Below are 25,403 nucleotides of genomic sequence, written 5' to 3'. Positions count from 1 at the left end.
AGGTTCAATTGCTTAAATAAACTGAAGTAAAAAGCTACTGGAGTTAAGATACCTTACACAAATAACAGTACCTTACAAAACCAGGAGGACTGAGTGAAGGTGTTTGTGCTAGAAGGTAAATTCAGCGAAGGCATGGACTTAACACCTGTTTGGTCCCTGCTGCACCCCCATTCCCTCATTCCCTACAATGGTGCCCAGCACATGGAATGAACTTAATATGCAGCAAAGAGGTTTCGAAGAGGAATTTTTACAATCTCCAAGAAAGCAGAATATCAATATCATGGCAGAAAACAGAAGAGAAGAATATAAAATCTGAACATCAAAGCAGGCAATTCAACATTTGACTTAAAAGGAGTATCTAGAATGAAAGAATAGAGAAAACTGCAGGAGAGGATGGATTTACAGAGAAATAACACAAGACATTTTGTAGAGCTAAAGTTTCCTTGTTGAAAGTGCCCACTAACTATATGGCACAAAAAATGAAAATTTCAAAGTACTAGGAATGAAGAGATTCTAAAATTCTATCTAAAAGGTATTTTAAAGAGAAAGCTCACAGGAATCAGAAATTAGAATGGTACAAGGACTTCAACAGCAATCCCGAAGCTAAAATATAATGGAGCCACGTCTCCTAGACTCTGCTGGAACTGGTTTCTAAGCTAGAGTTCTACACCTAGCTCAAAGAATAATCAAGATCAAAGATATAATTCAGACACTTTCAGACATAGGAGGCTCTCAAAGTTTCTGTCTCCCATATCCTCATTTCTCTTCTACTCCCCCAAAAAGGCAAGAGGAGAATGAATTCTCCCCAAAGAGGGAATATAAGGAAAAGGAAGTTTGCATCCAGGAAACAGGCATTGTGACACTGGAAAGGGGACAGGATCCGCAGAACGAGGGTAAGAGGAAGTCCCACGAGAGCCGCATGGGCCTGTGGAGAGCCAGTTCAGAGCACATCGTGGGCAGCCGAGGGCACTACCAGGAGGAACGGTTGGAAAAACAAAGGGAAATAAAACCCTTGGTGGATTTGTATGTCTAACTGTACTGAGGATGGTTCATTTGGAGTGTGTGGGGTAAAATTAAAGACAAAAACCAAAACCAGCAAGTAAGGGTCCTTTTACTTTTAACTCCAGAAAAAAAACAAAAGATTAGATGAAAAAACAATACAATGTTGCATGACCTAGATAAGATTATTTGTATTGTAATCAATATTAAACAATCTATTTAAAGATTGGCAAAAAGCTACATGGGAAGATGTGCAGAGAAAAGGTGTAAGGGGAAGAAGGTAGTAAAAAGAATTAAACCTTCATAACTCAAAGTAAGAAGTTGACAACTTACAGGTATGGGAATTTAATGAGAGATAAATAGCAAAACCAAAACAAATAGCTTTTGTTAAGTAATTGAATCTGGGTAATCAAATGGACATGAGAGGTGGGGTAGGAATCTGCTATTTTCCCTGTAATACTCATAAGAGTAAATCTAAATGATAGATTGCTTTATAAAATATAAGTTAAATTTCAAAAACAAATTTCATCCAATGAACAACCTACTGTAATCAGTGACTTCTTATCTCCTAAGGGGATTATGGATCTTTGGAACAAAACCATTTAGTCTCACAGCAAAAGAGGATTTAGATTTATACACAAATTTCACAAAACACTAATGTAGGTTTTAGAAAGCTAGTTCTCTGCTTAAACTCTTACATGAAATTTAAATTCATTACATTATGAATAAAACTACACATTAAATCTTGTCCTCATGACCTCACCGTTCTGCTTTAGACGCTTGTCAGTGAAAGGAAAATTAGATAATCAGGCACTTAGTCTCAATTCTCAAAAGCAGCCACCAATAAGGATTATTTACATTAAACTTAACAAAGCCTCTATTTTTCTTAAATGTTTATTTGAGAGACAGAGAGAACACATGAGGGGGGAGAGGCAGAGAGAGGGAGAGAGAGAGAATCCCAAGCAGGCCCTCGCTGTCAACAGAGAACCAGATGTGGGGCTCAATCCCCCAAACCTTTTGACCCTGAGCTGAGCTGAAATCAAGGTGCCACCCAGGTGCCCCCAAAGCCTCTATTTTTTTAAGTCAATCTTGTATGTAAATCTATCTTGTGTGCAAATGAACTAAAGCAGGGGTCACAAACTAAGGCCTGGGTAGCCCAAGTCTAACTCATCCCCAGTTTCATATCTCAGTGTCCACTCCAGTTCCTACTCCAGTCTCTGATCTCAGTGCCCACAGATAAAAGGTTTACTGGAACAGAGCCTTGCTCATTAACGTTTGCATTTATGGCTGCTTTCTACTGAGGGTAGATACCGTGCGGCCTGCAGAGCCTAAAATATTTACTATCAGGTCCCTTTCAGAAAAAATTTGTTGATCCCTCAACTAAAGGATTCTAGTTCTGAATTTCATTTGAACTTTACTTCAAATGAAACTGAGCCAAATTCATATATAAGAGTGTCCATACAAAGAGTAGTTGAATCAAGAGATGTTTGAATAAAGAACCTTAAAGACAGTCAACATAACCCTTTAAAAAGCCCAGAGGGACTTAATGGTTTGCTGAGGGTCAGCTGGGTAGATGAACAAAGTCTCCTAACTCAGATGGTTGCTATCTTAGATAAGCATCTGTCACCAAAGTTTTAACCCTAATACTTCTCCTTGGTTCCTACCCCACTCTTCAACTAATTACTAAATAAGTTATTTCATTTTAGTTACAATGTTAATAAAATGTGCCTTTTAATTTGATGTTTCCCAAATATTTAAAACAGATTTCTGTTGATATTCAGTCATGGCTGTGCCAAAAAAGCAGAAGACTGATTAAGGACAGTCGTTAGGGTCAAGGAGACCCAGGTTCTGGCTCTGCCCCTGGGTGTCACTCTGGCCCCAGTAACCCTCTTAACTGCCCTCCACTCCACCTGTCCCTTCTCTAGGAGTGGGTATAGTGCCCTCTACAGATGAGTGTGGTTAGGCTGAATAAAATGAAGGATGTCAAGAACCTAATGCACTGACTGTCACAGAATTAAGAGCTCAAGAAATGTCACCTTTTATACTTTGTCTCCTGTCCAAAATTTGATAACCATCGTTATCCCCGAAAGGCTGCATAGGTGATGTTCTCAAACTTCAGTGTGCGTAAGAATCACACTGGTGAACTTGTCGGTGCAGATTCCCATGACCCTACTTCCAGTTACTCTGATTATTTAATCTGGAAGAGGCAGGAATCTGTAATTCCAAGCTCAAGTGTGATACGGATAATGGAAACACTGCTGCTAGATAATGAAAGAGATACCAAGAGTTAAGAGATGAGCAAAAACCTAAATAATCACAGCCTTAATTAAATATAAATGGCAAGGAGCTAAGTCCTGCTTTCTAATTCCTTTTACTGCTCTTCCTTCCACAGCAGTCAATTTTTGTTTGTTTTGTTTTACTTAAACTTATGTTGGGCTTCATAAGTTAACTAATGTTATGTACAGTGTGAAGATTATTTCCCAGTTTATAAAGGTTAGGACTTCCAGTTATACAACCCAATTAAACATTCATGGAACTCAAAAAGGTCAGAACTCAGGTCCCAATGAAACTTCAGTTTTCTATCCTGGAATTCAGCCATACAACCACCTTCTTGCTGTCCCCAGAGAATTAAAGGCTGACCCATTTTATTTATTGGTATATTTGCAAACAGAAAGAAAAAAAAACACAGAAAAATAAAGTTTATTCCTATCTTTCAATACAAACTAACACAAGCTAAAAATGTGGCTAAAAACAAGCATGAAACTAAATACATTTTACACTGGGAAATCCTGATGTGTAATAAATGTGAAGCAAATTGCATGTAACAGCTATACCTTTGGGCAAGTTTTTTCCATTTAAGTGTCAATTCCAAAACCAGCAACAAAAACAGAGTTGACGGTGGCAAGAGTTCGAGAATGTAAATGCGCAGGTTCGAAATTACCTTGCTCCAGTCTAAAGCACAGGGAACGCCTTGCTGCTTCCATCTCTGGAGTCGGATTATCTAGGACGTGTCTACACCACTGCAAAGGGCTCAGGGATTTCTCTGATGATGTGAATGTCTTTGAAGAGCCAACGTATAACCTTAAAAAGAGAAATCTACATTATAGGTATTATATAGGTATACAGAGATGACCCCTCTTCTAGGGAAAACAACATGTACTTAACAAGTTTCTAGTGAAACAAAGCTCACATTTGATTACTTCAAATACCAAAATTATTTTTTAACAGGGAAATACCCCTAAATAAAATAGTATGCTCTCTGTAGCTTGGTGGGAAGGAGGACTTCAAAAAACTATAAACCAACATCTCATAGTCAGAAAGGAGGCTTTTGTTATTGAACTGACCTTGAACAGGCACCGCGATGATCTGACTACCTCACTTGCATTTGTAGAAATGGACACTTTCATCTCTTTGGTGACAGAATCTTACGTGAACTGAGCTCATGTATGTAAACATGACACGGCAAACGAGGCAAATCTTATGTGCTTTTTAAAAATACAAGCCTAAAACTAGTGAAAGTCTGTTGATCCTCTCAACCCTTAAATAATCAGTTATTCCCCGTCTCAAATCTGTACTAAATCTGGTATGTGCTTCTTTCTCAAGAAAGCCAAACAGCTTTCAAAGATATGTTGTAGGGAAAAGTTTGGTTTCAGCATCTATACCATTAAACAGAATAGGCAGAACTCAAAATAACCGTAATATTATTTCTGATATATGGTGCTAAGGTAACTTAGAGAGTATTTTCAGTCACAGGGTTATACAAAAGAAGTTCATCGTCTTAGCTGACAAAAAAAGAAAGAAAATTATAACCACTGGTTCTAGTAATTAACATTTGTAAAGCTGCATTCTAATTATAAATATCGTGAAAGTAATACTTCTTTAAACAAAGTTACCACAATTCTAATGAGCGCATTTTCTTGGAACACCTTACTTCATTATTCATTCTCATACTGTTATAGTCAGGACTCCCATCTGTCAAAATAATTTCTCAGTTATCCAAGATGGTTGGGGAATGGTACTACTCTTCAGCAAATTCTTCTTGTAGATCAGAGGTTGACAAACATTTTCTTTCTATAAAGGGGCAGCTAGTAAATATTTAGGCTCTGTGGGCCACACAGTCTCTGTCATGACCACTCAACTCCACTGTGGCAGCTCCAAAGCATCACAGACCATATATAAATAGGACTGTGCTTCTCCAAAATATTTATAGACACAGGAACTTGAATTTCCCATAATTTTCAATGTCATGAAAGAGTATTCTTCTGGGTTTTTTACCCAGTCTTTTAATAATGTAAATATCTAGCTGACTAGCCATTCAAACCACACAGCCGGACTGATTTGCCCCAGGACACAGTTTGCTAACTCCTGCTGCAGATGCAGATTTAAAATATCTTTTAATCAATTTAGTAGTAATCCTAATAGAACATTCTTCCCTTAGAGAGTGAACCACGGTCCTCCCTTCATCGGGAATACAGCGATTAGTCAAAACTTATTCCTGGGCCCCACCTTGGTCTACCGTGACAAGATTAATACCTATGTAAATCCATCCTTTTCACCCTCCCTTGCTGAAAGACCTCTGAACTGTCCAGTACTGGGTGGCTTGCTCTAGACTCCCAAGTAAAGGCTAGCCTAAGTCAGTTGTTCTCAATCTCTGGTGCATTGGGATCTCTTAGCAGGCTTTTAAAAACACAAATTGCTAAACACTTGGTCGCAGGCAGGTCTAACCTACCCGATTCAGTACGTTTGGAATGAGGTCAAAGAATCTGAATGTCTAGCAAGTTCCCAGGTGATGCTGATATTAGTGTCTGGAGAGCTCACCTAGAGATGGGTGCCCTGGGCTAAGCCAATCTGAGTATTTCCATTATTCCTAGTTGCCTGATTACTGGTTTAGGCACAAGCTCTGGAAACAATTCTAGCCAATAAAAACTAAGGGGTATCTTCTGATGGGCACGTGAGCACATTTCTCCTCATTTTTAAAGTGATCAGAAAAGACCCAATTATATGCTGTCTACAACATATGCACTCTAAATATAACCACACAGGTTAAAAGTTAAAGGATATAAATGTAAAAGACTACCCACAACAAAAAGCCCAGGTCCAGAAGGCTTCACTCCTAAATTCTACCAAATATTATAAAGAAAGGAATTGAAGACCAATATCCCTCATGAACACAGAAGCAAAAATCTGAATATTTTAGCAAATTGAGTCCAACCGTATGTAAAAGGGATGCTTTATCAGTACCACGTGGGGTTTATCCCAGGAATGAAAATTGGCTTAACATTCAAATATCGGTGTAGCTTATCACAGAAAAGGCATGTAATAATCTCAACAAAGAAAAAAGCATAGGACATCCATCCATTAAACACTCTCAGCAAATTAAAAAGGAAACACCCTTAATCTGATTAAAGGCATTTACAAAAACAGTGTCTTTACAGTGAAAGACTAAACACTTTTCCCCTAACATCAAGAACGATATAAAGACTAGAGATTCTAGCTAGTACAATCATGCAATAAATAAAAACATTTAGACTGGAAGTCATAAATCTATCTTTATTCACAGATGACATGATCATCTACCTACAAAAAAGATACCAAAACTAAGAAGGGAGTTTAGTAACACGATTGTAGCATACCAGATCAACATACAAAAGTTAACTGCATTTCTATACTAGCAACAATCAGCATTTTTGAAATTTCACTTTCCATTTACAATAGTATAAAAAAAAAATAAGATACCTAAGGATAAATCTGACAAAGTATGTCAAGCCCTCTACACTGAAAAGTACAAAACATTCTGAAAAAAATTAAAGAAGATATAAATAAAAATACAGACCAAGTTCATGGATTAGAAGGCAGAATATTGTTAAGATGTAAATTACCCCTAAATTTATCTATTTAACAAAATCCCCAAATTTCAGTAAGCTTCTTAAAGAAATGTAAAAGCTGATTCTAAAATTCATATGGAAATGCAAAGATCCTAGAAGAGTCAAAACAACCTTTAAAAAACAATGAAGTTCAAGAGCTACCACTGACCGAGACACATTACAAAGCTACAACAGTGAAGACAGTTTAGTATGACGTAAAGATATACAGATCAATGGGGAAACAAAATGGCCAGAACTATACACATATGGAAAACTGATTCTTGACAAAGTATAAAGACAATTCAATGAAGAAAAGATGGTCTTCTGAACAAATCGTGCTGAAACAAATGGATATCTATCTGCAAAAAGCAAATTTTTTTATTCTTTTTAGAGACAGAACACCCAAACAGGGGGAGAAGAGCAGAGGCAGAGAGGGACAGAAGGAAAGAATCTTAAGCGGTCTCCATGCTCAGGGCAGAGTCCAATGGTGGGCTTGAGCCCCCAACCCTGGGATCAAGACCTGAGCCTAATTCAAGAGCTGGACACTCAACTGACTGAGCCGCCCAGGCACCCCGCAGAAAGTACTTTGACCCAGCCTTCACACAAGAGCCAAAGTTAACTCAAGACATGTTCACAAAAATGGAAAACCTGGAACTACAAAACTTTTAAAGAGAAACCATGGGCAAAGTTTTTGTAAACCTGAGTTGGTAAATATTTCTTAGATACAATTTCTTATATGGAAAGTATGATCCATAAAAGAAAAAAAAAATTTTATCAATCAGGCTTCACTAAAATTAAAATTAAACCTTTGCTCTCTGAAAGAGAAGGAATAAAAGATAACCCACAGATTGGGTAAAAATATTTGCATATCACATATCTGGTTTAAAAACTTGTATGTAGAATATACATAAAAACTCTGCAAACTTAATAATGAGCAACTCAATTTTTAAAAATGGACAAAAGATTTGAACATTTTACCAAACAAAATCTATGAATGGCAAACAGCATTATAGGAAATACGCTCATCATTTGTCCTTAGGGAAATGCCAAGCAGAACCACTACGAGGTACTACTACCCATCTATTAGAACGGTTAAAACTAAAACGACTGGCCATGGCAAGTATCCGTGATAATAAGGTGCAATGGCAACTCTCATACAGTGCTGGTGGAAATGTGAAACAGCATAAGCCCTATGGGAAAGACTGGCAGCTTCGTAAAAAGTTAACATACACCTACTCTGTTCCAGCCTCTCAACAGCAAGTACTTAGTCAAAAGATATGAATGCATGTGTCCACACAAAGACTTATTTGGAATAGCCAAAACTTGAAAAGAGCCCAAGTGTTCATTTAAAGATGAATGGATAAACAAACCATTGTTACATCCATACAGTCTAACAGCTCTCACAATAAAAAGGAATAAACTATTGATTCATGTAACAACACAGAAGAATTTCAAAATAATTATCTTGATTGTAAAAAGCCAGACCAAAAACCAACAAAACACAGTACATACTATATAGTTTTGTATATATGCAAGTATAGAAAATGCAACTAATCTAAACTGACCAAAAGCAGACCAGTGGTTGCCTTGATGGGAGGTAGGCAGGAGGAGAGAGGGCATACAAAGGGCCACAAAGAAACTTGGAGCATTAAGATATGTCCACTCTTCTTAATTGTGGTGATGGTTTTATTGGTGTGTACATATGTCAAAATCTATCAAATAATATATTTTAATATAGGCAGCTTATACTTCACTACTGTCTCAATAAAGCTAAAAAATTCACAAGACAGGAACCTACTGTTTTCTGTCCCTCAATGTCCTTGAGACTTGAGTAGCCATCTCAAGGTGAATCAGATGAATTCAGGTGAAACAAGCAGGTGCCACAGCCCTGACAGAAATGAACCACTAAATTAGTCAACTGTGGAAATTATCTTTAAACTTCTTTAAGTTAGTAAGTTATCCTCACTGTTTAACGCACAAATTCAGGTCACCGCCTGAGTCTCTGCTTTTTCTCAAATCCTCTCAGCTGCCACAGGAAGCTACTGTCTGAAGCACTGCTCTGCCCATTACCTCTAGCATCACAAGAACTGCTCTTATCTTCTATAAGAAAGCTTCCACCAACCAGGTTGCCTCAGTTGGACATTTGAGGTCATTTTTTGTGGATTTTCTTACTTATAAGGGAACTCTTTAAGAAGATTTCCTTAATCCCTTAGGCCTATGCAATATAGTTCTTTAATTTGACCACACAGCCTTGTAGCATATTCAAAAGCATTGCTCACTCCCAACAGGCTCAGTCCCACCACCTCTTTGCCATCACAACTTAAGACCAGAGCCAACTTAAGATCTGGACAGGCTGACCCAGAAGTTCTGACTTCAGGCACATCAATTTAGCAGAACGAAGGATGAAGTACTTTACTGAGCCAGAGACATGAAATGAAAGACTACATGCTGACTGGTTAAAACCCTAGCCCCATTCTCCCTTTACATTCCTAGAAATGACTGAATTACTTCTATCTCTCAGCAGTATAGAAGCATTGTGTCTGGAGAAACAGATGAACCCAAGAGAAGACCTAGAAATGCTGAATGAAACGTGAACTGACTACCCATCCAATCACTTATGAAGAGCTCTACCCATGCTGAACTTCAGATCAATTTCAGTAACTGTCTCCTTTGGGTATAAACAGATAATCGATGACACCAGATACCTAGACTATTCCTTTTAAATAGAAGGCTGAGACTAAAAGTAGAGAAAAAAAGAACTGAGAAATCAATGCATGGAACTGATGAAAAATCTAAAACAACTAAAATTGGTATCATCTGAGAGAAAACATTGCTTTCACAAAAAAAAAAAAAAAAAAAAGGAAGGAAGGAAGGAAGAGTTTCTTCATTCTTGGAAAATGAAACTATTTTAGCAGAAACAGAAAATTCAATAAGTGAGTTTGAAAGATCAAGAAGTCTTCCAGATGCAAAACAAAGACAGATTTACTTTCAATGAAAGAAGACAGATTAAAAAATTAAATGATTGTACAGGTGGGCCTGCACCTTATTTTACAGGTTCTAAAACACACACACACACACACACACACATACACACACACATGGGAAAAAGTTATTTTTTTTTTTTAAAAGGCAGAAAAAATTCTGAGAATTGAAGGCAGGCCACTGGTCTCTAAAGTGAAAACACCTACAAAGTCCAGTACAACAAATAGAAAGGCCTCTATCAAGGTACAGCGTGACATTTTAGGAAACTAGGGATAAAGAAAGCTAAAGAAATCAAGAAGGATTAGGTATCCAAATCACAGCACACTTCGATATATAAAACACAATAAAAATTAGAAAATAGAATAATGCCTTCAAACATAAGGAAAAGTAACTGACTTAGACTTTTATATCGAGCCCAACTATGAATCTTTATGAGAAAAAAGACATTTTTATTTTTTTATTCATTTTGAGAGAGTCAGAGACAATGAGAGTTGGGTAGGAGCAGAGAGGGAGAGAGAGAGAATCCCAGGCAGGTTCCATACTGCCAGCACAGAGCCCAATGTGGAGCTTGAACCCATGAACTATGAGATCATGACCTGAGCCAAATTCAAAAGTCAGACGCTTAACTGAGCCACCCAGGCACCCTGATAAAGACATTTTGAAATATACAAGATTTCACAGTGTACTTCTCATAAATGTGCCCTTTCTCATAAAGCTATTAGAAGCTGTGTCCCACCTACCAGAATAAATGAAATATGAAGACAAAGAATTTTAAAAATGGGGGATCCTACAAAGGCAAGAAACCTAAAGAATTCCCATAGAAACAGCACTGTGCCTGCAGCCTAAGAAGCAAACAGTAAAGACTAGAGCAATGGGCTTAAAAGTTCCAGAAGGAATGGCATAAATTTTTTAAAACAGATATGAGACTCAAATGGGGGTGCCTGGGTGGCTCAGTTGGTTGAGCATCCCACTCTTGGTTTCAGTTCAAGTCATGATCCTAGGATCGTGGGATCAAGCCCACTGAGTGTGGAGCCTACTTAAGATTCTTTCTCTCCCTCTGCTCCTCTCCCCCACTTGCACACACACTTCCTCAAAAAGAGGGGGGGAAAAAAGAGAGAAACTGTCAGATATATATGACCTAATCAAGGAATATATGGCTTTTATAGAGTATTTGAAAAAATTAGTAATAGGGATTAAAGAAATTGAAGGGGAAAAAGAGAATCCATTACTAACTCTTGGAGCAACAGAGGGATTAGAGGAAAATAAATGTAACACACAATTCACAGGGCTCAGCTAAGAACAGTTATAATACAGGCGTTACATAGGATTTAATCCAAAGATCCCATTAGGAGTAGGGAAAGCAGATATGATGGTTTGGGGGTGAAGAGAAGAGAGCTTAGTCTTCATCTTCCAAAACAAGTCTACAAATGTCTAAGACAGTATGGAGGACTGTTTAGAAATAAAAAGTGAAACACAGAGCCAGACGAGTATCAAGTGATGCCTCTGTGGAAGACTCAGAGGTAGGAACAATAGAGGGCTGCTGCTTTCTATAAAAAGCCTTGCCGTATTTGTTGCATTACCTTAATAAAACTTTAGAAGCATTGTGCAAATGGATGATATGAAGACAGGTGATCATTTTCAGGAGCACCTGGGTGGCTGAGTCGGTTAAGCTTCTGGCTTGATTTCAGCTCAGGTCATGATCTCGCGGTTCATGAGTTCAACCTCCGCATAGCATCGGGCTCTGCACTGACAATGCAAAGCCTGCTTGGGATTCTCTGTCTTTCCCCCTCTCTGCCCCTCCCCCACTCACACTGTCTCTCTCCCCCCCCCTTCTTCCCTCCCTCCCTCCCTCTCTCTCTCACAAACTTAACAAAAACAAAAAATAAGTGATCATTTTCAGTCAGTCTCCAAACAACCTACCCAGGATAGCTCTGAGCCTACTATTTCTATGGCTAGGCGTAGAGCTGGATGTAAATAAAGAAAAAAGGCAGATGGAGATCACAAAACTCCAGACTCCTTGAGTACAACATAACTCCAAAATTAGATAAGCAAGGTAAAACTTGTATTTCTCCTACATGGTTCCAATCTTCCTAAAAGTCATAAAAATCACCTTATTTGTCATCACAGTATCCTAATTTGCCATCATTAATACAGCATACCTCCTGCCTTCCAAACTGCTCTTTCAAATTCTATAGCTTCATGGATGAAACTATATTACAATCTGGCAAGAATATAAGAAAAACCTTCATCTAAAACTTGAGAATTCTTCAAATATTAGAAAAGCTATCTTTAAAATGTCACACTCTTAAGTTTCTTTAACCTTGCTTCAATAACTTCCAAAAGCACATGACTAGAAATGGTTAGTTTTCTCACAGAATCTCTTCTTTTCCACACATTTCATTCTTGATGGCCTCACTTAATACAAGTGCTAACATGGGGAGGGACAGGAATAACCAAAATAATAATCCGAAGGTTTCAAAGGAAGTATTACAACGACCCAGAAATCTCACTCTCAAGTAGACATTTGGTTCTAAAGTCATCCTTCTGATAACACAAAAACAAATGACACAGCAAAATATATACATAGATTTTAGGAACCTGTCACTGAGAAGTAATATGTGGCAGTTTTCAGACATGTAATTTAAGACCCTTCAATCATCGCAAGTTCTATTTTAAGAAAAGCTAAAACATTAGCACTGATAAGCACAATCAATCAATCTTTAGTCGAATTAAAGTGTTTGATTCACCAGCACCTGCTAGGGTCAAAATGGTCAGCCACTGCAAAGCAAACTTCCCGCCACTAAGCTATTAAAAGGACACATGAAATCCAAATTTCAGTTATGGAATTGTCCTATAAGACTCTCCCCCCCAACCTTCCACAGTTCAATTTAAATTTTTATTTCTATGTCTCACTGCAGTGTTTCAAAGACCTCAGCACATGCTTCAGTCAACTCCATTTGCTTCTAGAAAACACTCAGGTTTTCAATTAGCATTGTCAGAAAGTGAAGCACCCTCTGGTCTTTTCGCTGAAAATCAATTATGGAAAAAACAGTTTAGGTGGTCTAATTTAGCTGTGCCATATGCATAGTACAAGGTGTTCAGCAGCTCTGATAAAGAATTGGCAATGATTTAGCCAGCTGTCCAGGGTCTTGGGTGTTACACATGAAAGATGAATATCTCATTCATTAAATTTTCCTTAGTTTGTACATATCACCATTTCCCCCTTGTATAATTATGAACTTTTCTCCTGTCCTTTCCAATTGGGCAAGTTCAAAATCTCTGCCACATCCTTTTTACGTAAGTCTCAATATTCTTCTAATTGCCACTTCACTAAAATAAAGGCCCTGTAGGACTGTATTTTATGTTAGCTGGCATATTTTTATTTGGCATTTTCTGAATATAGACCTGTCTTCCTGATTGAGGTGTGCAAGACCTGACTTTCCCCAGTGCTGCCCTATCTTCAGAGAGCTGTGCTTCTCCACCTACTTTCCCCAAGACTGTCTTGCTTTCAAATGGTGTAAAACTGAATTTTCCTGACTGTGATCATATCGCACAAATACAATTACTACTTCAAGCCAAGGCACACACATGTAAAACTGAAGTTTAATCAAGACAAATTTGTGTTATAAGACACGATGCATTCTGATTTTATATTCTGCTCTTCATTTTTTAAAAAAGAAATGCCGGTCAATCCACTAAACTGACTTTATAACACACTAATGGGTCATAACCAAGCTAGGGGGAAATATCAGTGGTGTAAACGCTTCAGAATCTGTGTAAACAATCTGAAATGTGGTCTTAACCTTTCAGTAACTAATTGGTGGAGCCTTTGGAAATCATTCCACCTTGGAGCTTCAGTTCCTCAATCACGAAACAGGGGAGCTGAAATGGGTCATGGAAAGGTCTAGTACACAGTTAACTTACTGCTCCCCTTACCACTTCATACCAATCTGATTTCTCCTCCTTATACCCTGGTGCCTCTCAGCCTGGCGACACTGGGACAGTGATCCTGAAACCATCCTTCTTACAGGCGGGCATATCATGCAGTCACACGGTCCAGGTACGTATCAACACTTCAATCCTTGGACCTTCGTATTTGCTCCTGACACTCACAGATTCCCCCTTTACTTTCTCACCTACGGTCTTCTGGAAAGTGAAGGCTGTCAAATTAGCAGGAAGATCACTGAAGATTCCGTAGAGCAGGATGAGAAGTTTACTATGGGATCAAAACAACTGGATGGATTAAAGAATTAAGGTTCTGGAACCAAAATCTAGTTTTCTGAGACACTTATTTCTAACAGCCCTTGCTAAGATTAAAGCAAAATCAAACAATTCACATTCAACTGGGATGAATATTTGAAGACATGAGACCATTATTTTCTTTCAAAGCTTTTCATCAAAATGAAAAGCAGAACACACCATCCTTCTCACAAAGTTTTGTTTTTTGTTTTTTGTAAACAGAAGATGCTTATAGATTAAATAATTGTTTGGGGAAAAGATCTAAGAGACCTGATTGATCGTTCATTAACTAATCAACCATCATCAAGCAAATACTGATTCTATGAGTCACTGTTTTCCTTCTACACATAACTCTTGAGCCAAGAGTTGTCCAGGTTAATAAAATGTGAACAGTTATAGTCCAAAGTTTTATTAGAATAAAATGGACCTATAGGAAAGAACTTCTTAAAATATTCAAGAATTAATCTAAGTTTGTGAATTTCTTTCCTGAAGATAAGACATCTTAGTGGGAAATACTATTCTAAATAATCAAATATCAATTTTGTTTAGCCCCCAAGGATGAAATCATGATAAAAATGCATGAAAAATTATAAGCAATATGTTAACAGTAAGCCGATCCTTACTACTGTTACTTTAACAATGATGCGATTGTCACAGGGAGACAAAGATGTCCAAGATATGTTCAGTGAAAGGTAAGTAAAAAAATTGATGTGTATATATTTGCATATTGATTGGTATAATCACGTTTTGATCTTGAAGGATCTACAGAATGTTAACAGAGGTAAACTCAATCATGGCAGTGAACTGAACAAGAGGGGAGACTCCTGTGACTTGACACTCACTTTTGTGTTGGGTTGTGTTGTTTTGTGTGTTTTTTTTTATAGTGAAAATGTAAAACTATTTTTAGATATTTTAAAAATATTCAGTTACTTCTTACCCACTACAGTTGTTTCTTAACAGGGGAAATAAAAATACGTTGCTTCCCTGCAAACATCTAGGGAATCCAATGCAAAGCACCCTATCTGTGACACTACAGGACAGGTACTTAAACAGTTTGCAGTGATGAAGGAAAACCAGAGCTTTGCAAGCATTTACAAGCGGGTTAAACTTTGAAAATCAGACCCTGTTTATTTGTTTATCAACAGGCCAAAATACTGCAATACAAAAATACCTTAGTGTACAAAACGCCATGAAAGGTTTCTGTAAATCAGGCGACCTTAAAATTTTTTAAGTTACATCCCACCTGAGAGTAATGATCCCTCTGTTTTTCCACATGAGATTCTAATCCTAGGTTTGTTTTGAGAAAGATACTCCATAAAACAGTATGCCACTTGTCTGGAGAAACATTTGTAAAGCGTCAAGGCACTGATTTACGTAGTCACCTAACTACTCCATGAGTGAAATCAGTAGAACCTGCTATAATTTACATTCACTGGGAACCATCTGAAGGGCTAACAGTAATCCTACTAAGGAGGTCATTGTTTTTCAAAGTCATTTCAATACTATTTTGAAGAACAGAAAACTACAAAAGGAAAGCCCACATACCAAAATTCTAGCAATAGTTAGACAACAGTAAGTATATCACAACACATTTTAAAATGCTAATATTTTTAACGCATAGGATCAAAAACACAAGCAAGCTCTCCTTTACTATTTAAGTACGTTATCTCTAGGAAAGGCCAAGTGGGGACTAAATCAACATAAAATAATCTGAAAGTGGCCTAAGGGCTTATAGTTATCATAGAACCTAAGAACAACCAGCATGAGAGCATCTTCTAGTACCATATTCAGGTTGAAACTGAGTTTACAACACAGCCTGGGCTTCACAAAAATAAAGGTGTAACTTCTAAAGAATGGCTTAACTCTCCCCAAAGTGGTAAGCGGTTTTGATTTTTACAACTTGAGCTACCAGCACAGCTGCGGACAAGTAGGAAGGAGGAGGAGAGGAGGAGGAGTTTGCTTTGGACGAGTATTGAGGAGGAGGGGGAGGGGGAGTTTGCTTTGCTGTAGCTCCGTACATTTTGATTCTCCCAATCAAATCAATTGGTTACTAAACTTTTGCAGTCTGAGTTCTCAGAGTCTAAAGGAGCACTACAGTTCTCAATGGGAAACCAGGAAGGCTCTCCATTTCTCATTCCCGCTGTGTGTTCATGCAACAGGAACAGAGTGAGGAAAATCCAGCTGACCCAAAACAGGAAGGGTCCTAAGTAAAACGACCCTAGATAAAAGGACTACAACCATTCCATGCCACATAGCTCTGCAGAGGTGAATGCTGTTGGTTTTCCCTGCAGGGACTAAGTTCTACCTCATCTGGGGCTTCTGCTCATCTTACCATATCCCACTACCTCTAGTGACGGAGGAAAGCATATGAGCCAACTAAAAGAAATCAGTCATGAAAGGACTTACTCCACGAGTAAGCAGCATGAAAAGGGAACTAGACCTCCCCAAAGTGAGTCACGGTTGGAACACAGAAAGGGCGAACCAGATTTCAAATGAAAAGATGCTGCCAGCCACAAGTTTTCTGATAACCAACTTACGGCTTCTAAAAAAAATTTTAAAAAGTTTCTCTAATCTCACTTTTATTCAATCAACAGTTTGAGTTAAAAAAAAAAATTAAAGACAGATCCTTGGTTTCTAAGTAACAGTGTTTTCAAGCTGCTCACTCCATTCCCCGAAAAGCCCTCATTTTTTGACATCATTACTGATAGGAAAGCCGGTGGTGGCAGCACATTTCAAAAACCAAGTCAGTCTTTGAAATGAGAAGCTATCAATGAAAATGCAGCAAAAGAGGACATGCGACTGCACAAGTCAAACTGCAAGAACGAATCTCTAAGGAGAGATCCATCACCAGGCGGCTTGGGATGCCACGGAAAGGGACGATACGCAAAGCCTGTCCAGCGTTCGCTGGGGAGAAAAGACAGGGAACGGTCGCAAACTGAGGCCAAACCCTGCCCATCCCCCGTTACTCCCAAAAATGACTGGGAGAAAAACGCAGGACTGGGTAGCAAAAAGATGGCATAGATTTTTCAGTTAATGCGAAAAAGGAGCTTGGGACCGAATACTCAGCAGAAAGCAGAATACAGCGAGATGAAGGGGACCAATCCATCCCCAGCTGGGTCAGCCTGAGCTATGAGAAACAGGTTTCCGCCCTCATGAAAAGCCTCAGCTCGTCGCCGAGTTGGGCACCTGCCAGGCCACCACGTCCGGGGGCAATGGCGAGGTCCCCCTCTTCCTCCCAGCCCACGCCCTCCCCGCCGTCCCGGGGCCTCGGAGGCCAGGGTTCCGGGGGAGGGAGCGGAGCTCGGCAATACCAGGTGTAGTCGTCCTCGTCCCGCCAAGCGGCCACGCTCTCCAGGTCCAGCGGCTCCACCTCGTCCAGCAGCGTCGGGGGCGGCGAGGGAGGCGAGGGCGGCGCGGTGGCTCCCCCCGGCGGCGTCCCCGCGCCCCCCGGCTCCGGCCCGCCACCGCCCGCGCCGAAGAAGCCCGCCGCCGGCTTGAAGTAGACGAAGGGTGCCTCCGGGGGCTGCGCCAGGCTGCAGAGCAGGGAGGGCGCAGGGCTGGGCAGGCAGTAGGTCCCCGGGAACGCGGGGCTGGAGCCGCCGCTGCCGCCGCCGCCGCCGCCGCCCCCGGCGCCCAACGCCAGCCCCAGCCCCAGGCCCCCCGAGGCGGCGACGGCCGGGGGACTCCGCGGTCCCAACGGGCTGCAGGCCCCGGCGGGGGGCGGCGCGGCGGGCGGCGGTGGCGGCAGCAGCAGCAGGTGCGGGGCGGCGGCCGCGCTGGCCGCCCGGCTCCGCAGCTGCTCGTTCTGCTTCTCCAGCTTACGCACTAGCTCCTGCAGCTTCTTCACCTCCAGCTCCGCGTTCACCACCGGCCCGGAGCCGGCTCCGGAGCCGCCCCCTGCCGAGGCGCATTTCACCTGCTCCGCCATCATCGTGGGCCCCGAGGGCGCCGCGGCCGCCGGGGGGTGCGCGCCGCCGCGCCTGCTCCTCGGGCCGCGGGGAGGCTACGGCTCCTTCCCTGCCGCCCGGGCCCGGGGCGCCGACCACGCTGGGGCAGAGGCCGAGTCGGGTGTTAGCATCAGCACCGAGCCCCAGCCTCCGGCCGAGGGAGCCGCCGCCAAGCAGCTCTGCACATGCTCAGAGCGTCCCTCCGGTCCCCTGGGCGCAGCGGCGGCTCCGGGTTTTAGCCGCGGCCCGGGGGCGGGGCGGGGCGCGAACGCCGGGTGGGCGGGGCCGGTGGGGTGGAAGAGGCGCTCCCTCGGGCCCCGTTAGCGGCCTGGGCAGGGGTCCTGGGGTCCTGAGGCCCCGCTCCCGCCACCTAACCCCACGGTGCTTGATTGGACCTGGCCTGAACTTTCCCGTCACAGGCACTTCCTCCCGCAGCTGCAGAGAGTGCGAACTGCGCGGATCTCTGAACCAGGGGCGGGGTTCCAAAAAAGCCGCTGCAGGTGCCTGCCCTAGAGGGGTGCACCTTGTGCCAGATGGTTTGCTACCGTCCAAGAGCTCTTGTGCAGAAGGAACTTAGCCACTAGCCACTGGTTTATGAAACCTATAGAGAACCAGAGGGCCAGGGAACTATAAGGGCCGAAAAGTGAAAACGTGGAACATAAAGACTTTGAGATGATGCTATTAATCCATTAATTGGTAATACAGAAACAAAATGGTGGGAGAGAGGCGGAGAAGAAAGAAGAAATCCTTCGAAGACAGTGGCCAGCTGCTAAAGAGCCAAGTGTTTAGTTTATTCTAGTCAAATTTAAATTATTCTGTTACCGCCAGTGTTTGTTATAATGAAACAAGAACGTTTTCCATACTATGTATGTTCTTACATTTATCAAACCAAAGATCCTTGACCACTTAACTGTGCCAGACACGAGTTGGCCGTCAAGCAGTGAGCAAAAAAGCAAGACTCATTATGGGCGAAACATGAGTAAAATTGTGCAGTGCTCCATCTCTTTAATAATTTACAAGCTATTAGGTCAGACTTACGGAGCGGGAGAGGACAGAGAAAAACAAAACCTTAGACCTCTATCCCAATATCCCTAATCTTGCCTGCCAGCCTGCTCTCCTTACATCTTTTGGAAACCATTGGCAAATCTGCTTGGGGAGGGGGGCGGTGGAAGGGGGACGCTTTTAAGCAGAAGAGTTGAATCACTAGTTTCATTCAATTAATATTGACTGAGGATTGCAAGTGTTTAGCACAGAGAAAAGTCTAAGATTTTATTATGAGAAAAGTGCACAGAACTGGTTCTCATCCTCAGATGATACGCTATCTAGTGAAAGTTCCTTCTCAGGGACTTTACATACCAATCTTTGTAACAATGTACCGCATCCTTCTGGAGCTGCTAGCACATCCTATCATTCATTGGTTTTAGATATGGCTCTGTTCAGAAACACTTGGGTCTTCTCAGATATCAATCTGTATCTCTAGCTTCTGCCTGTAGGGTGGGTGTTCTGCATTTAACTTGCTTGGCGAGAGCCTCCAGAAATTAGATTAACATGTGTGGCAACTACCCTGACCCTTCCTATCTGGAGTTCCAGCTTGCTAGACCACCACTTAACCACCTGTATCACCTTTCCAAGTTTCAGTCTATCTCCTGGATATTCTGGCGACTACTAAAACCTGGAGAAGTGGAGTAATACTACTGAAAGTCCTAAGTAAAGAATCTATTGAAGGATTTTTCCCGCATGCTCAGTGGCAGATGCGGTAGCAGTATCCCTGCAACACAAAGAAAGGGAGACAACAGACACAATGAGAACAAAGAGCTGCTGGGTTCCACATTAGCCAAAGAAATTGAGAATAGGCACATAATAGTAAAGACAACAAGAATTAGGATGTAAAGAAAAGCAGTCCTTTCACTACAAAATTTATATACCCTAGCGGAGTGAAATAAACAGCCTGCTCCTCCCCCATTTACTCAATATGGTCTACAGAATACATCCAAACAACCAGTGGTCAAGTCTTAGAAATTGTTTTCTAAGTAACAATTATCAGATAAAAATTTTAGTGTTCAGAAAGAAAGCATTCATTGAAATTTAGACATAGAACAGAGATGACACATTCTGCCCTAAATTTCTATTCTTCATTCTTCTTCTGAAAAGACAGACTTGCCCTCTTCCTAACTGTTTGAAAAAGTGTGAAATGATTCATGTCTGGAGAAATTTTAAATAATTTTTTTTTCTATTAAGGCACCTCTTTTCCCCCCTCTGTGAACTACTCATGTGCACACAGCAGAGACAATTGGGATGTACACAGATTTTAACTGGGATCCCCAGGATGCCTGTCTCTTTAACACATAATTGAAGAGGTTGATGGTGTCAAGGTTTTAATTAAGCAGTCTTGATTTTTTTATTTTGATGCAAATTTGTAAAGCTTTGTGTTTTGAAAGAAATTGAATGCATAGGGCTCTATTTTAAATTATTTTTATTTTAAATGAAATATATGATTTCAGAGGTTTATGAAACATGAAAGAACACGTCCCATTAAGAACTTTGCATTAAGAATGTATTTGAAATACGATAAACTGATGAGAAACATCCAGAGGTCACATATTCAAAACGAGATGAATAAAGGCATATTTCTCTGGTGCCTCCCATTCCTTACACTTCAGAACCATGGTCACTGGGTCACTCTACTGAATTTTAGGAGAGAAAATGTATGTTCACATATACTTCTAATAGTGTTTATGGACATCAAATTGACCTAGCCACAGAATTACAAAGGCAGCATTGTTTCTTCTTGAGTTTGTAAATCTAATTCTCTGAGGAAATCTAGGAACAGCTTGCTATTATCCTAGTTTTACTGATGACCTAACAAGGTTAGGCTACTTGCCCAAATTCAGGCATGAAAATGATGACAGTTCTCAGCACAGTCTCTAGTGGCCCAGCCACTCTTCTCCTTATACCCTTGTCCTTAGAGTAAAAGTCCTCTAAGAGCAAGCCCCATATATTTTAAATGTAGATTTTCCATCTACATTTCCATACCCTAATATGAGCACTATGTTTATCAAATTGATAGATCCAATTACTGCAAGAAGAGAAAACCACCTAATGTGTTAAACTAAGATCAAAGATCCCCAACAGGGTTTTCAAGTTCATTCAGACAGAGTACAGGGTTTGATTTTGTTTGCCTCTTAATGAAAATGCCTGTTTATCCATACAGAATGGACTTGAGTACTGCGGGTCCCCACTGCCCCAGTGCGCTGTCTAGCACGTAGCAAAGACACATTGAAATTTTTTATAAGAATAAATGAATAAATAAATAAACCTCCAAGTTTCAGCTGGAAGTTAGACAAATACCTAAGTAGTTATTTTCATAAGCCTCATTTATCATGTGGTAACAACATGGAAGGATTAGAAGGCTTTTTGCAACCCCATAATAATTAATTATTTCACATCTGACCCAATTAAAAGCTAGAAAAATACTTGCTGCGTCTAATGTGTGCATTTTAATGTAAGGGTATAATGCAGAGAGAAAACAAAAATACATGAAGCCACAATTTATGTAAATAATCCCCATGCAGTCTGCTCCATTCAAACCCCACCCAACTCTACCCCTAGAATTCATGCCAACAGCCCACATAATTACACCCTGTAAAGTCACATAGTGTAGTAGTTATAATAGTAATAATGATAATAATTCTATGTATTTGTCAAGCTAAGTTTGTCAGAACCCTCTTAATAAACACTTATTACACGTCTATTATGTCCAAGTCACAATGCTAGATGATTTTTAAAAGTGAGTAAGACAGTGTCTCCACCACCAAGACTTTATCTAGTTGGAGAAAGAAACACATCAAGAATTTACTATAGTACAAGACTTAGTGTGTTAAGTATCATGATGAAAATATGAGTCAACAGCATAGAGAGTGCCCAAGAAGGGGCAGTTAATTTGGGCTAAAAATTTTAGGAAGACTCATGCGGCAAGTGAGCATTATTCCATTTGGTTCTCTTTATCAAACGGTGGGACATGGGGGCAAGTAGTGTGATACTCATTTATCAGACAGGATATAGGATGTATCAAAGAAACAATAGACTAGGATACAGCATCCAGCTCTAATTTATAGTCAATATTGTTTTCCCTGTAGTCATTTTGTTTTATTTTTGTAAATAGCTCACATATCTATCCTTGCCATTAAAATGAATTTTTTTACAATTTATCTTAACAGTAGCAGTTGGTGCTTCCCAAATGCCAGTAACTGTTCTAAATCCTTTACATCACATGGACTCATTTAATCATCAAAAAACTATTTGAGCTATTTTCTATTATTATTCCTCTTTTATAAATGAGGAAACTGAAGCACAGAGAGGTCAAACATTCTGAACCAGCCAGTAAGCAGCAGAACCAGGATTTGAAGCTAGGCAGTATGGGTTCAGGGTCCAGGCTTATAAAATGCAGTATTTCTCTTCCAGTCTTAGGCAGCACCTACCAGAATACCCTGCTCTGGTCTCAGTGGCTAATCAATAAAACTATTGACTAAGGCAAAATCAATAGCCAGGAATGTCTTGAACAAAGTCTGATTCGTTAATAAGCAAATAATACTGGAACTTAACAAGTCACCAAGCACAGATTAGAAAACAGTAGGTTTCCAAGATCAACACAGTTGCCAGGACTGGTACAACATTTCCACAGTGCAATCGCTATTCATTCAATGCTTATTTCTGCACAGATGACAAAACGGCATTCGCTGTCACTGCATTGTCTTGCGTTTCTAGCCATTTAGATTCTTCAAATGTCAATACCACTCCTAAGAATACTCAAAAGAAACAATGTCACAGCCTATGCTGAACCTCAACAGATCCCATGATGATTTAGGAGATATTTTAAAGTTCAAAAAAAAAAGTTCAGAAACTTTTTTCAAAATTTGTAACATTTTTTACCCAAAACAAGGCTTGGTCTTCTTGAAAATGAGTGTGTAAAATTACTTAAACCTTGAAGAATAACATCATACTTAAAAGCATCTTTAATTTTTTTTTCAAATGTGTTAACTTTATCAGAGAAAAGTGAATCTCACATGACTTGAGTCTCACTGGCAAATATTGCTACTTGTGCTACCATCACACTGGGTACCCGCTCTAGAGCTTTCGAAAGTATTTTTTTTTTCAATATATGAAATTTATTGTCAAATTGGTTTCCATACAACACCCAGTGCTCATCCCAAAAGGTGCCCTCCTCAATACCCATCACCCACCCTCCCCTCCCTCCCACCCCCCATCAACCCTCAGTTTGTTCTCAGTTTTTAACAGTCTCTTATGCTTTGGCTCTCTCCCACTCTAACCTCTTTTTTTTTTTTTTCCTTCCCCTCCCCCATGGATTTCTGTTAAGTTTCTCAGGATCCACATAAGAGTGAAACCATATGGTATCTGTCTTTCTCTGTATGGCTTATTTCACTTAGCATCACACTCTCCAGTTCCATCCACGTTGCTACAAAAGGCCATATTTCATTCTTTCTCATTGCCACGTAGTATTCCATTGTGTATATAAACCACAATTTCTTTATCCATTCATCAGTTGATGGACATTTAGGCTCTTTCCATAATTTGGCTATTGTTGAGAGTGCTGCTATAAACATTGGGGTACAAGTGCCCCTATGCATCAGTACTCCTGTATCCCTTGCGTAAATTCCTAGCAGTGCTATTGCTGGGTCATAGGGTAGGTCTATTTTTAATTTTCTGAGGAACCTCCACACTGCTTTCCAGAGCGGCTGCACCAGTTTGCATTCCCACCAACAGTGCAAGAGGGTTCCCGTTTTGAAAGTATTTTGATTTAGAACAATCTATCTTCTTGCTTTCCTCAAATGTCTCTCATCATAAAAGCCAATGTGGTGAGGAGTTTTCTTTCTTTAACTCAAGAGTTATTTTTCTTTGATAATTTCCAGAATTTTGCAAAACTCCCTTGCAAAAAATTGCAATCACCCTGGAGTGTTGCAAACCAAAGTCGGAAATTATTTAAAAGTCAGTGTGACACAGTAGGGCAACAAATCCTCCCATGATAGTGGATTCTTTCTTTGTCCTTTAAGAGATCAGCACAACTTCAAGGACGTGACTATCTGAATCTAAGGAAATGGCAGAAAATAGTGCAGTATTCTCTTGGGCAAATCATCACATTCTAGAAGTTATAAGCCAGTCTGAAAAAAGTTGCTGCAGGGGCACCTGGGTGACTCAGTCAGTTAAGTGTCTGCCGCCTGGTTTCAACTCAGGTCATGATCTCATGGTTTGAGGTCGAGCCCCGGATCGGCTCTGTGCTGATGGTGCAGAGCCTGTTTGGGATTCTCTCTCTCCCCTCTCTCTGCCCCTACCCCTCTTACTCTCTCTCAAAATAATTAATTAATTTAAAAAAAATTTTTTAAGTTGCTGCAAGTTTACTCAAAACAAATCATTAGTGAGCATCTAATTATGGTCTGTACACAATTAATTTTCAGAAAAGAATAATAATTATGCCAGAAAGGGGTGATCTGTGTTTCAACTATAAAATCTCATCCTAGATCCTTCACAAAGACAATGGTAATAATCATGTCACTGAAGGATTGTGCCAGTATGATTATAGATATGTTCTTATTTTTCAGCTTTAGAAATATTGTTTGTTTTTTATTTGTTTTCAGAAAGGAAGATATGTCAATTAGCAGGAATACTTTATTAAAGATTTGATTGCCTTCACCAACACAGAACACAAAAGAGCTCAAAGACGAATGCAACTCCGGCAACTAGAGAATAGTCAAATGGGTAGGTTAGGGAGGAATTAACCCCCGGACTGTTTTGCAGATTTATAACCAGCTTAAAGCCTGTGTTTTCAGACTCTTTGGGGGCTTTATTCGGTGGTATTTTAAGCACTTTCTTTTTTTTTAAAAAATTTTTTTTTTAACGTTTATTTATTTTTGAGACAGAGAGAGACAGAGAATGAACGGGGGAGGGTCAGAGAGTGGGAGACACAGAATCCGAAACAGGCTCCAGGCTCCGAGCTGTCAGCACAGAGCCCGACACGGGACTTGAACTCACGGACCGTGAGATCATGACCTGAGCCGAAGTCGGCCACTTAACCAACTGAGCCACCCAGGTGCCCCTCTTTTTTTTTTTTTTTAATTTTTTTTTAACGTTTATTTATTTTTGAGACAGTAAACACTTTCTATTTGTCTGTGGAAAACAGTATCTGAAGGTTCCCAGATGCCACTAAAAAACTGGAGACAGTGGAAACAACAAACAATGAAACATAATTTTAAAAGATCAGGCTGATTAGGTGATTAGGCCAACAGTTTGCAAATGCTGCTCCAAAGAAGAAAATCTAAAAAATTCAGCTTGTAGAAGACAGAAATCCAGAGAGTAACTG

General features: G+C 40.2%; 1 protein-coding gene across 3 annotated transcripts in view; it reads right to left on the bottom strand.

The window, feature by feature from the left end:
• SLAIN1 (SLAIN motif family member 1) overlaps window positions 1-18,220 on the bottom strand; it is a 61,551-nt gene extending 43,331 nt beyond the window's left edge. For 2 of the 3 annotated variants that reach the window (XM_007075114.3, XM_042978727.1), the window contains exons 1-2: window positions 17,396-18,220; window positions 3,941-4,080 (exon numbers count right to left, since the gene is read on the bottom strand). In XM_007075114.3, coding sequence (XP_007075176.3) covers window positions 3,941-4,080; window positions 17,396-18,015 — 760 coding nt within the window. In that variant the 5' untranslated portion in view covers window positions 18,016-18,220. The remainder of the gene's footprint in view (window positions 1-3,940; window positions 4,081-17,395) is intronic. The other variant, XM_042978736.1, reaches the window with a different exon arrangement.
• Window positions 18,221-25,403: the final 7,183 nt, after the last annotated feature.

This window comes from Panthera tigris, chromosome A1, assembly GCF_018350195.1.
Source record: "Panthera tigris isolate Pti1 chromosome A1, P.tigris_Pti1_mat1.1, whole genome shotgun sequence".
NCBI classification, from domain to species: Eukaryota; Metazoa; Chordata; class Mammalia; order Carnivora; family Felidae; genus Panthera; species Panthera tigris.
Note: the sequence above shows the minus strand (reverse complement) of the source record. Positions and strands in the feature narration are given on the sequence as shown.